Source organism: Callospermophilus lateralis, chromosome X, assembly GCF_048772815.1.
Source record: "Callospermophilus lateralis isolate mCalLat2 chromosome X, mCalLat2.hap1, whole genome shotgun sequence".
Taxonomy (NCBI): domain Eukaryota; kingdom Metazoa; phylum Chordata; class Mammalia; order Rodentia; family Sciuridae; genus Callospermophilus; species Callospermophilus lateralis.
This window is the reverse complement of record NC_135325.1, coordinates 2497223-2510978: the sequence shown is the minus strand read 5'-3', so window position 1 is coordinate 2510978 and position 13756 is coordinate 2497223. Positions and strand designations below refer to the sequence as shown.

Below are 13756 nucleotides of genomic sequence, written 5' to 3'. Positions count from 1 at the left end.
TTTAATTCTAGAAGCACTGTGAAGAGCATTTGTGTTGACACAGCAGAATCCACCCCCCCATCTGCAGCCCAAATAGCATAAACTAAAATTAAATATGTGGGATTGTTGGAAGAAAGCATCCAATAACCAAACACTATGAGCAAAAAATTAATTTATTATATATATTCTATAGTAATTTATAATAGCTTCTCGAATTTTAAATGTCTTTTCGCTATTTCCAATGCTTAAAAATCATAATTTTAAAACATAAGTACTGTTTATATACACTGTGATTTCTTTTCTATTTTTGCTTTTGGTTTTTACTTCTAAATATGAATGATATGGTCTCCAAGTATCTGCTTGGAAGGAGAGGGGATAGGATTCTTGTTTTGTTCTAACATGGTAGAATTTAAAATTTCACATCATATACCTGGAGTTTTGGCTATATGAAAAATAGCCAAATGTCATCACTTTCTCGTATATTTCTTTTACATGTGTATATATATATGTATAATATAAACAGAATACATTTGATAGGGACGTTTCAACATTTCATCAATGTAACTTTTATCTCCTATTTTATATAAAATAACAAAATATACAGAGAGAAGAAAGGAGACATCTGTTCATCGTACACATAAAGTAAATAAAAGTTCATGTATGGCTTTGCAAAGGTAGATTATGATGTGACTTTCATATTTATTTATTTATTTATTTATTTATTTAAAAGCATCTTGAGAGAACGTGTTAGTGTGCTTACTAGAGCGGCCATGGTGGTTGAATGTCGTGTTGAGAGTCCAATATTAGGATCCCCAGTGGTCTTTCCAGTGGCTGCTTCTGCAGCTTTCAGGAGACATATGTAGTTTATGACCACTTCATCGATCTTTGCTACAATTTCCTGCCGCTGTGTTTCTGAGTTCACGACTTTAACTAATCGCATGCAAGCTTCTGTTAGGCAACAGAGCACTTGAAAGCTGGAAGTCATAGCTAGAAGCATCTCCTCTGGACTTTTCTCGGCCATCGCCATTTTCCTACAGGCACTTCCCAACTGTCTGGACTCGATGGATAACAGTTGCTTGTACTGAGAAAGTGTAAGGTCATATGTTTCAGGGCGTGACTCCTCTCTCTTCCCCTTAGTTGCCCTGACAAGGCAAAGCAGCTCATTGGCATCATTTTGGGCTGCAAGGAACCCGTCAGGCATTGTGTATGTGCTCTCCTTTAGTGCACTTATTCTTGCAATCCGGGCATCAAAAGCCAGATTGCTGAAGTCCAAGTCATCTGGGCCATTCAGGTCTTCTGACCAGACTTTCAGCACTGACCCTCTGGTTAGCTCCCCTCCTTTCTTCCAAATCCCAACAGCCAGGGATGGACTGGTTGGTTCTGGCATGGCGTGAGTCATCTGGGGTGGATAGAGGCAAGAGACCCGAAGGGTGGCCTCTCCCTCCTCTTCTTCTTCATCACCATCTTCATCCTGCCCTCGGTTAAGGAAACAGTAGCTGAAAGGTCCTCGGCATCTCCAACTGCTGCCCTCCATCTTCCGCAAGGGTAATGTCCTATACTGCTTTGAGTCTTTGTGAACCACTGGGGACCTTTTGTGAAACTTCCCCTCGGGGCTAAAGTGCATTGAGCTTTGGGAAAAACTCTTGGTGAGCTTCTTCCCCAGAGGGAGTTCTGCTCGCCTTTCTGAACCGGCCTCCTGTGCTTCTGTGATACCTGGATACTTCAAGCTGACTGCACCCTTGGTTCTCTCTCGGAAGGTCTCCAATGCTATGGATCCTGAGAGGATACTGCTGCTATGCCTGAGAGCCCTCTGGCTGGGGGGTGTCCTGAGGCTCCCCCCTCTCAGATCTGGTGGCCGCCAGCTCACAGACTCTCCATATGCCTGATTTGCTTGGGAGAAATCATTAGGGTCTTGATTTGGAATTGGCACCTTTGATTCCGAGTGAATGTTTGATGGTAGCAGGATGGGATCAACTTCAGGATGTTGAGACCAAGCTGAAGGCATGCCTCCTCGTCTCTCCTTCCCAGGCTCTGTCAAAGCTACACTAGGGGTAGTAGAAAAACAGAGAGATTCATTAAGCATCTCCTGGGTAGCCATTTTCCCAACATCTCTACACAATGTCTGTCATTTCCCAAGGATGCATTATAGAAGATCTGCCATATGTTAGGGCCATCCTGTTTTCCAAAGACTAACTCCTGATAACTCATAACTGATTTCCATTTCAATGAAGAGCAAAAAATACTTGGAATCTGTTATTTCTGGAACTACTAGTTCATTGGAAATTGTCTAACAATCACAAACATTTTCCAGGAGAGAATGGTATTTCATGAACTCCCTTGCTTCCAATAATTACCTATTGAAGTTTAGAAACATACTTAGAAAATATACATTTTGTTTCTAGATTATTGAAACAAAATATTTAAGTTTCATTTCAAGGGAGTTGGGTTTTTCTGGAATTGGCATCAGTTACCTTTTTAAAAATAATTCATTAATGCAAATTAATTCATCTAACCTTTCTAAGAGGACAGAATGAGGTATGAGGTTTGCTTGGTATGGGGTCTAAAGTCAAGACAGTGGGAAAGTTGTTCAGGTTTTCTTAAGAAAAGCTCTCATGTGAAGAAGAGCAAGAGGTAACTTAGTTAAAAACTCTCCATAAACCATGAAGGATTAAAGAGTGTGTTTCAATCAATTTAGAGGTAAAGATATGGTTGGGTAACTGGGCATAGTGGTGCATGTCTGTAATCCCAGCAGCTCTGGAGGCTGAGGTGGGGGGAGGGGTTTCAAGTTCAAGGCCAGCTTCAGCAATTTAGTGAGGCCCTAAGCAACTTAGTGAGACCTTGCCTAAAAATTAAAAGGCAGGGGAATGGAGACCTGGCTCTATATTTAAGGACCCTTGTACCCAGTACCAAAAAATACTCAGTACCAAAAAAATGCAGTTGTGTGATGAGAATTAGGTATCATTTACAGGTTAGTTTACACAGGTAAGCATGGCCAATGGTAGATTTTGTAAAAATAGAAAAGTTGTAAGATTTAAAAAGGTGTTTTTAAGAACAGGAATATAAACTAACCCATATATCTATTGACCAATATGGAAAAGACACTACTGATGTAACTTGAAACAAGAAAGTATAAAGGAGCATCTGCTTTTGCTACCTGATGGCCAGCCATGTGTATTGATGAGAGGCATATGTGTTCACTATGTGGAAAGTAGAACAGTGAAGGTTGGTAGAGAATGTGGCTAGATTCTTGGTTCTACCTGTGTCTATATTTTATTATTTGGGGGAAAATAAAGCAACTCATCATGCATACCCCCCAAATCTTCCTAACTGTGGTATACCAGATACTTCAGAATATTCCTTTAGGGGAATTGTCCAGAGAAGGAAAGAATCTGTAAATTTCCTGGAAGGCAAATGATCTCTCAGAACCCCTCCAGTCTCTCTAATATTCTTCTCTGTTATCCTTCTTTGTCTCTCAGTAACAAAATGGGAAAACTGGAAATGAGATATCTTGAGAAGGAAATCAAATTGTTGTATGACTCAAATCAATACTACCTTGTAACTAAAAGTTATACTGGGCCCTGCTAAAAGTCTGCATTTAGAATTTAGAAAACAAATAGTGCTCCATCAAATTCTTAAAGGAAGAGCAGAACAAATTATAAAGAGCAAATTCCATTTTCACTCTTGTTCCAGACCTAGAAACTTAACAATTTATTCACTACCAGGGGGATCAAGGATTGCTATTTAACATTTCAGATGTTGTATTTTTAGGTTTGTTGTAAATATGGTTTACATGGTCCTGGTGTGTATTGCAAAGCACTAAATCCATCATTGCTGTACCTGTGGTTTCCTTAATTTTGGGGAGCCGATGGCATCCATCTCTCAAAGTGCCAAACAAGGGATCGGCATTAATGGCTGTGTGCAGAGCAGGCACTGTCATCCGTGGACACATCCCTTCTGCCTGTGGGTGCAGTTCCTTAAAGTTGGCTCCATGGTTGGGAAGGCCAGTGGCTCTCTCCTCTGAAGGAATATAACTCACGCCTTTCCCAGAAGCATCTGGAATCAAGTGCTTTCCCATGGAGGGGCAGAGGGGCGACTCCACAGGAGTGGCACAGGCACTGCTGCTGCTGCCTGGACCACAGCCTGTGTCCACTGAAGAGCCTTGAGAGCTCTGTAGAGAAAAATGGCCCTCACTCTGCAGGGATGACATCCGCTTGGCCAAGTGGTAATCACAAAGGCGGGCCACACCCTCTTCCGCCTCTGGAAGCTTGGAGGAATGGTCACAGGTGGGTGAGTCAGCATCCTCTGGGTTATCTAAGTCTTTGGCTGAAGACACACAGGCCACATCTGTTAAGAAGCGGTCCCCTTGGCCAAGTCCTGAAACATCATTCACTTCTCCATCAAGAGTCCCTTCCTCTTTCCCTTCGGCCTCCCTTGCCCCAAGACCAGAAGCTCTGGGAAAGACTTGCCCAGCTGCTGCTTCCAGTCCACCTTTCTCTGTGACCCCGCCTTCAGTGGCCACATACCATCTTTGGCTGTCCTTGCGAAAGGCAGTTCTCTCTAGATTAAAAGTGCTGAGGTGTTGACTGTCCCTCGAAGACACAGTACCAAATTTCCCTTTGGCGTCCTCTTCCATCTCTGTAGTTTTGGTTCCCTGCTGTTTTTTTCCTGGCATGTTTCCACTTGTGGGGACTTTCCCCTCCCCCTCAGCCAGCTTGCTTTTCCTTTTGCTGGTGCATGAATATGCCACCGACCCCATGTGCAGTTTACTAAAATAGTCAGTGACCGACTTGGTCTCCATGGTTTCAGGCTCCATCTCCATGTGGTCCGAGTGAAGTATCTGCTTGGAAGGCACAACTTTGGACGGAAGGTCGGTCACTGGGCGAGCAGCCAGGCTGTGGGAGGACTTTGGAGGCAAGGCCCCTGCAGGAGCTTTGGAGGTGGGAAACTCTGTCTGCTCTTCTGCGAGGGGGTGGTAGCCTTCATGAGTGGTCAAGAACATGCGGGAGAGGCTCTCTGACTGCTTTTGTGCTGCGGCCAGTTCAGAACTCTCAGTCATTTCAGAAGAATTAGTTTCATTGCCCGAGTCTGATGAGGACTCAGGACTATAAGCCCGCAAGATGGCTACACCTGCATGCCGTAAAAAACAAGAAGCAATTAATGGATGTATCAGAGGCACTTGGAGACATGTAAGAAAATGGGACTCATTATTCTTTACAAAACAAAAACAAAAACAAAAACAAGTTTTTCCCTTTCAGTAAGGACTCTGAATTTATTGCACAGTTGTTCCAGAAATAGGGGTGGGGGACGTGCCATATGGTTTAAAAATAACAAAGAAAGCACATACACACACAAAAAAAACCCATGATGGTAGTTCAGCATATTTATGAAATGGGACAATGCGTGAAATGGAGAATACCACGTAACAGGACTCCAAAGACAAATGGCTCGAAAGAATGGAATGACACAGTTATCAGTGAATAAATGTAACAATGGTGAAAGAACCTGAATTGTCACTGGTCTGCTGTTCTTCTGAAACAGATAGAGCTTCTAGAGCTTCCAGCGTGGAAACAACAGCATTATCCAATCCCTTCTCGCACTTTCCCTCAGCACTAGTGGGCACAGCATCTATGAGGGACACGGGGATCTCATCATTTTGCAGGCTGCTGCCTTGCTCCTTGTCTTCACGGAAGGACGTTGCCTGGCTCTGAGTGTCCTCCTCATCAGAACTGTCTCTAAAGCCAGGTGGGGGTGCAGCAATGGCCATGTTCAAGGAACGTAACAGGAAGTCATCCTCATTGTCATCGCCTTCCGGAGGAGGCAGGGATGTGAGGTCAATGATGTCATCACTTGACCCAGACATGTTGAGGATGGCTGGCTGGTTCATCTCGCCCACCACAAGGTCCTCCTCACAGCTTACCTCATCCTCATCCTCTGCATCATCAGTGTTTTCTGCATAACAGATGTCATGCAAGAGGGGCTCCTCTATCCCCTCAGGGGCCTCGAAATTTTTCACATCACCTATGTTTGCATAAACAGAATTTGCCACAAACTGGATGCTCTCTGTGTCTGGAGCGAGATCCAGGTTCTTCATGTCATTGGCACTGCTGATATACAGATTCTTCTGCTTCTCCAGCATTTCTGGACTCTCATCTAACAGTCTCTCATAGCCAAGAGTTGGGGGACTCATACCATCATCCAAGGCAAGATCTCCAAAAATAAAGGACACTTTAGCTCCTCTCGGAGATTCCTGTGCTTTCTTTAAAGTTTCTGGTCCTGAGAGGGACATCAGGGACCTCTGGGCTAGACTTCTGTAGTCTGCCTCACAGGGAGCATCACCAGGCTGGGTCAACTGCTGGTTAAGTTCATCTGGATTATAGGTGTTGTCTATATACAAGTGCCGGTGGTCCTTTGGACACATGGTGCTGTCTGTAATCTCAACTGTCTTCTGTTTTGAGTCTATATATGTTATCTGAGCTTCTTGTTCCCCTTCGCCAATGAAGGTGGTCATTTGAGGCATACAGTTCCAATCTGGGCCAAGGAGGTTAGGCTTTCCTTTATTTTCAGCTCCTAAAGAGAAAGAATCATGCAAAGACACATTACTGTAATATTTTTTTGGTGGGAGGACTTCATCTGTGTTTCTTAATTTAATGGCTTATAGCATCACTGTATAAATAGAATTATTTTACTTTCCAAATAACAGTACTGCCCAATGTAAGCTCCAGGTGCAAGGATTCCTTGGTTAGGAGAATCACCATTAACAAAACTGATATACACACACACACACACACACACACACACACACATATACACACACATACATACACACATATCAGTTATATATCTATATCTTTATATATAAGTGCTATATTATTATTAGAAGACCTTATTTACATATATGAATATAAATATACAACGTGCCTTTTACAAAGCTGATAGGTAATATTTCAATAGGCTATTATTCTAGAAAATAAATTGTTCTTTTCTCTGTAAAGTGAGATATAACAGTCTTCACTTTGTGGTGGAAGATATTGGACTTTTTTCTCATTGAGTTAATAGAAGATCAAGGATCTTCATACTTCCATCACACTTCATAGAAAGTTAAAATAAATATTGTACCTCTACCTTCAGCCTATTTATATCCTACTGAATGTAATATATTCATGTACAATGTCAGCACGAATCGCTATATGTATATGTGTATATAAAGAGTATATAACGTTTAAAGTGGAGCATTCATTCACAAGTAATTTACGTCTCTCTGCCATTTCTAAGTGTAGTTAATATTTAGAGTGACTTTAATTTTTGTTCTTATCATGGGACCCATGAAGATTTGTTTGATGTTTCATGAATTAAAATTGTATTACCCTAATTAAATATTATTGTTTTGTTTGCTCTTCAAGGGTCTTTAAATATGGAATTTTTAAGTGAAGATTAGCTCTGATATTTAACAAGATGGGGAATTTGGGCCATTCTGTGATTATTGCTTTGTAGATTCTAGAAGCAACCTTTTGACCAAAATTTAGGACCCTTCAATTTTTTCATCTGTTCCCTCAAATTGCCACTTGGCCCAGTTTGGGTGACACTGTCATCATATGTATAAGATATACAGAAGATAAAATTGGTTTTACTAAAGGAGTTTTTGCTCCCCCCCAAATTATACAATAGACTTCATGCTGAACACTGTTCAGAGTCATTTTACTAAATATATATATTCATAAATAGCAAGTAAAAGATATAATTTTGAAGACATTTAATTATATACTAGCCACAATTACATCTTACCTTACAATCAATATACTGCATGGGAGTTCAACATAATTTATCAACTATGAAAATTTAGGTTATGATGGGTTCTGTGGGTGTGTACAGGTGTGCATATGTGTTTGTGGGGGTGGGATGTTGAGGAATACTTGTAACAGCTAAGTTTAGACCAGGTGTTGGCAATATTTTCTATAAATGGAGGGCTAGAGAGTAAATATTTTAGTTTTTGGAGGCCAACTGTTTCAGTACAGCAACAACTAAACTCTGATGTTTTAACATGAAAGTAGCTATAGGTGATACATAAACAAACGGGAGGGAGTATGAGCTGAGTGAGTGGCACCCCCAAAATGTGTCCACACTATGATCTTATTTGGAAAAAGAGTTTTGCAGATTATTTCAAGGATTTTGAGGCAAGATCATCCTGAATTATCTGTTTGGGTACTAAATCCAAGGGTGAGTGCCCTTGTGGTAGTAGGAGATTTGGACCACACCAAGAAGAGGTGAAGATCATGTGAAGACAGAGGCCAAGGCTGGAAATGTGCAGTCACATGGAATGCTGACAGCCATCAGAAGTGGGAAAGGCAAGGAAGGATCCTCCTCTAATTCCTTTGGAGTGAGTACAGTCATGCTGACACCTTGATTTTGCCCTTCTGGCCTCCAAAACTGAGAGGGATTTATGTTGTTTTGGCCACCAGATTTGTGATAATTTGTTACAGAGACCCTAGGAAAGTAATACAATGTATGTAGTTAAATTCTAATAAAATTTTATTTGTAATAAAACTCATGATTTAGACCAACAAAAACACTGATCAGACCAGAAAGCTAAAAGCAAGTTAATGTTATTTATTCAGAGGCCCCTGAAGTCCAGAGATACAAAGGTATGGAGTCAGGGATTTTGAAAATGCTTAAAGGTATATTTTAAAGATGGAGGAAAATAAATGGAGGCTTACAGTTCCTTATTAGAGATCTTAACTAAGGTCTATCTCAGTTTGTAATGAGAAGAAAATACATGCTCAATTTTAGCTTCCTTCCAGAAGGGTATACTTATTTGGCTTCCTGGAATGATTGTGGAGACATGGAAGGATCTGGGGTGAGAACTTAGATCTGTTCTGTGGCTTAGCCTCCAGTGGACCAGGGATGAACTGATCTTACCAGACTTTACTCCTGATATTTCTCAAATCTCAGGAAGTCTGTGGCAGTTTCTAAAGAGAAGATGTGCTTGTAGCCACTATAGGTACTAAGTCCCAGACTGCTGCTCACCTGAGGTCTGCCTGTTTTGTTTGGGGATGTGCTCTCTCTCCCTTATCCACCCTACCCTTTCTCAGAGTGGAGAAAGATATTTGGAGCATGTTCCTCACCCTAGAAGAAATCACTGAGAGGCTGAGGCTCCATTTTTCCTCCATACTGATAATACATTTTTTAAAAAAATATTTTCTTAGTTGTCAATGGACTTTGTTTATATGTAGTGCTGAGAATTGAACCCACTGCCTCACACATGGTAGGCAAGTGCTCTACCACTGGGCCACAAACCCAGTCCAGTAATAATATTTTTGCAACTAAGTTTGCCTCTCAGTTTTACAACACATTTACATTGTAGATGTCTATAAATTGGATAGAAGTGAGACCCTTATTGCTGTAACCATTTTTAGAATGGAGGTTTGCTCTTTTTCTCATACCCATACAATTTAGCAGTCCATGGTGAAAAGGTTTTAGTGTCAAGATAAACATTAAGATTAGAAAATAAAAAAAACAAAGCTGGGTTTTCAATGTGAAAGGATTATTTTAAGTTGCTGAACTGTTCTTCAGAATTTCACAGGTCATTGCTGAATTGCTCTAAATCTCTTTGCTCAATGAAATTGTGTGGTTATAAAAATATGTGTGCAAACCCTATGTACACTTACTGCCTCCTTTTTGTTCTTTCCCTTTCTCTAATTATTTTAGTCATGTGTGTCTTTGTAGGATTTCTTTGCTCCATCTTCCATCTTCCTCTCCCTTATATATTTCTATAACTTTCATTCTCAATTTTTACACCATTTTTCACTATCAACTAATAGAATTACTAATAGAACTAGTGAGCATCATATTAGGTGTTGTACATAGATTTTTTCTAACACTTACCTTGCAAACTAAGTTTTCAATACCAGTTATACAAATGAGAAAACCCAAACCTAGAGTAATTTGAAAACACACACACTCCGAGGTGGGGTTGGATTAAACCTTAGATTTATCTGACTGGAAGTCATAATTGCCTTCTAACTCACTGTCATCTCTCTTTTTCTCTGCCTTCCCATTTTTTATGACTACAAGTGCTTTAAGTTACCAAGCCATTATAATAAATTATATGTGAGTCTATGTGCATGTCTATGAATCTGCATGTTACAATATATTTGTGGAATAAAGACATGTTTTCTTCTCAGTTTAAAAAGAAGAAAGAGTTTTCCTCCCCCCCTTCTCTCAGAAATGGTGACAGAAATTTGTTTTTAAGAATTTCTTCTCTTTTAGAAGAAATACTATTTATAGAACTCCTATGTATAACTTTTTCATGTGTTGGTGGCTTGGCCTTGAACAGTGGTATCCATTAGCCACATTTATTGAAAATCCATTGTAGATAGAGGAAAATGCTCAAATACTTAAGAAAAGTCCTAAAATAAATGAAAAACACCCTCAAAGAAAGACTCAATTTATTATTTTTGGCCTTCCTTGTCCTCATTTTGTGTCCTGTCAAGAGGTTATATTGAAGTATTTCACATCTGTATCATCTTGATGCTCCTATTATGGATCTAAAATGGCTGCCAGAGCAGTATAAGTTCCTTCTACAGTCCCTGAGTCCAAGTTCTGGGTAGGACCTACCTCCTCCTGCTGGAAAAGCTTCCTGAGTCTGGGAAAATTTTGACTACAGGAAGGAGGATCCCAGGCAGGTGGGTCTAAGACATCTTAAGGGACGAGTACCCCTAGAACAGGGGACTCACAATTATTAGTTGGGTATTCCATTATTAGTTCTCTGTGTCCTGGCCACTGTAAGAGTGAGGTAATACAAATGTAGCCGTAACAACACACCTGAAATTTACAAGTGCCATAATAAATGTGATAGGGAATCAGCATTTTTAACAATTAGATAATGTTAGCAATATTTGAATGCTTTTGTATTGTCTGGACATAACTTTTTCTATGTGATCAATTTTAACTCTTTAGGTAACATCTTCTTATTATTGTTAGGTGAGGTCTGGAAACCACAGTGGTGGTGAAGGAGTCACTGCTTCATTAGTTTAGAAAGAATATACCTGTGTCCTGGGTCCCTGCATTTTTCTTGTTGGCCATGTTAAATATCGACCTCCTGGAATCTACCAGCAGCCTGTAGTATCCAGCTGTCAAGCAGGCCAGGTTCATGGCATCTGAGGATTCCATCAGGAGTGTGATGGGCTGTACAAAAAAGATGTTTTGGTCAAAGCCATCCTCCTCAATAACGTCCCTCAAGTGGCAACAGCTGCATTTACACTCATTAAATAGAGAAGAAGTTATTAAGCAAAAATTGCATTGGAGAAATGTGAATGGGAAGAAAAAGTCAGGGATAACACAAAGTGCCTTAGTGAAAAATATTTAGGATATATCACTTAAAAAATCTGGAAATTTATGATCTCTTCATGGTCAGATTAGAATAAAAACAACAGCAACAACAAAACAAATTGATTTTCTTCTCGAATAGTTAACATTTTAACTATTTATATTAGTTATAAGTTACATCCATGACCAGAAGTGAATTTACAATGTGAAAATCAGAAGAAGATTAAGTTTGGGGTTCATGGTGAAAATTAGTGTTAAAGAGAAGATTAAAAATCAAGTGGAAATTTCTGATGAGACTGAATGAAATACAGAAGACAATTAGAAACTGTTTTGAAAATTTATACTCTAGTAAAATAGAAAACCTCAAAGACACTGACAAATTTCTAGAGGCATATGATCAACCCAAACTGAGTTAAGAGGACATACACAATTTAAACAGATCAATTTTAAGCAAGGAAATAGAAGACACCATCAAAAGCCTAAAAACCAAAAAAAAAAAAAAAAAAAAAAAAAAAAAGCCCAGGACTAGACAGATTTACAGCTGAGCTCTATAAATCTACAAAGAAGAATTAATACCAATACTTCTCAAATTATTCTATGAAATAGAAAAGGAAGGAATCCTTCCAAACTCATTCTACAAAGCTAGTATCATCCTAATATCAAAACCAGGAAGAGACACATCAAAGAAAGAAAATTTCAGATCAATGTCCCTGATGAACATTGATGTAAAAATTCTCAATAAAATTCCAGCTTAATTGCATAGAAAAACACATTAAAAAATAGTGCACCATGATCAAGTGGGGTTCATTCCAGAGGTGCAAGGTTGGCTCAACATATGGAAAACAATAAATATAATTCACCACATCAATAGATTTAAAGATAAGAACCATATGATTATAGCAATTGATACAGTGAAAGCATTTGACAAAATACAGTACTCTTTCCTGTTCAAAACATTAGAAAAACTAGGGATAGTAGGAACATACCTCTACATTGTAAAAGCTATCTATGCTAAACCCAAGCCCAACATCATTCTAAATGGTGAAAAATTGGAAGCATTCCCTCTAAAACCTGGAATAACACAGGGATGCCCTCTTTCACCACTTCTATTAAACACAGTCCTTGAAACTGTGGCCAGAGCACTTAGAAAGATGAAAGAAATTAAAGTAATACGAATAGGAAAAGAAGAACTCAAACTCTCACTATTTGCTGATGACATACCTAGAGGATTGAAAACACTCTACCAGAAAACTTCTAGAATTAATGAATTAGCAAAGTAGCAGGATATAAAATCAATACTTACAAATCAAATGTATTTCTATATACCAGTGATGAATCCTCTGAAAGAGAAATTAGGAAAACTACCCCATTCACAATAGCCTCAAAAAATAAAATAAAATAAAATACTTGGGAAACAACAAAAGAGGTGAAAGACCTATATAATGAAACTACAGAACACAAAGAAAGAAATTGAAGAAAACCTTAGAGGATGGAAAGATCTCTGATGCTCTTGAATAGGCAAAATTAATATTGTCAAAATGGCCATATTACCCAAAGTGCTATACAGATTCAATGCAATTTCAATTAAAATCCCATTGTCATTCCTTATAGAGATAGAAAAAGCAATTATGAGGGCTGGGGTTGTAGCTCAGTGATAGAGTGCTTGCCTAGCATGTGTGAGGCACTGGGTTCGACCCTCAACACCACATAAAAATAAATAAAGTAAAGGTATTGTGTCCATCTACGACTTAAAAAAAATTAAAAAGCCATCATGAAATTTATTTGGAAAAATAAGACATCCAGAATAGCCAAATAAATCCTTAGCAAGAAGAGTAAAGTAGGAGGCATCACAACACCAGACCTTAAACTACACTACAAAGCTATAGTAAGAAAAATGGCATGGTACTCGCACCAAAATAGACATGTAGACCAATGGGACAGAATAGAAGATACAGAGACAAAACCACACAAATACAGTTATCTCATATTAGACAGAGGAGCCCAAAACATACTTTGGAGCCCAAAACACACATTTTCTTCTTCAACAAATGGTGCTGGGAGGACTATTAATCCATACACAGCAAAATGAAAATAAACCCCTATCTCTCACCTTGGACAAAACTCAACTCAAAGTGAATCAAGGACCTAGGAATTAGACCAGAGACCCTGTGCCTAATGGAAGAAAAAGTAGGCCCAAATCTGCATCACATTGGATTAGGCCCTGACTTCCTTAATAAGACTCCTAAAGTGTAAGAAATAAAATCAAGAATTAATAAATGGGCTGGACTTAAACTAAAAAGCTTCTTCTCAGCAAAAGAAACAATCAATGAGTTGAAGAGAGACCCTACATTTTGGGAGCAAAATTTTGCCACACATATGTTAGATGGAACACTAATCTCCAGGATATATAAAGAACTCAAAATACTTAACACCGAAAAAACAAACAACCCCATAA

General features: G+C 39.2%; 1 protein-coding gene across 1 annotated transcript in view; it reads right to left on the bottom strand.

Annotated features, from left to right (window-relative positions):
- Window positions 1–694: 694 nt before the first annotated feature.
- Window positions 695–13756, bottom strand: part of Frmpd4 (FERM and PDZ domain containing 4) — a 195992-nt gene continuing 182930 nt past the window's right edge. Inside the window, exons 14-17 of the mRNA XM_077107497.1 lie at window positions 11022–11160; window positions 5482–6546; window positions 3817–5106; window positions 695–2019 (exon numbers count right to left, since the gene is read on the bottom strand). Of these exons, the coding sequence (XP_076963612.1) occupies window positions 695–2019; window positions 3817–5106; window positions 5482–6546; window positions 11022–11160 (3819 nt within the window). The remainder of the gene's footprint in view (window positions 2020–3816; window positions 5107–5481; window positions 6547–11021; window positions 11161–13756) is intronic.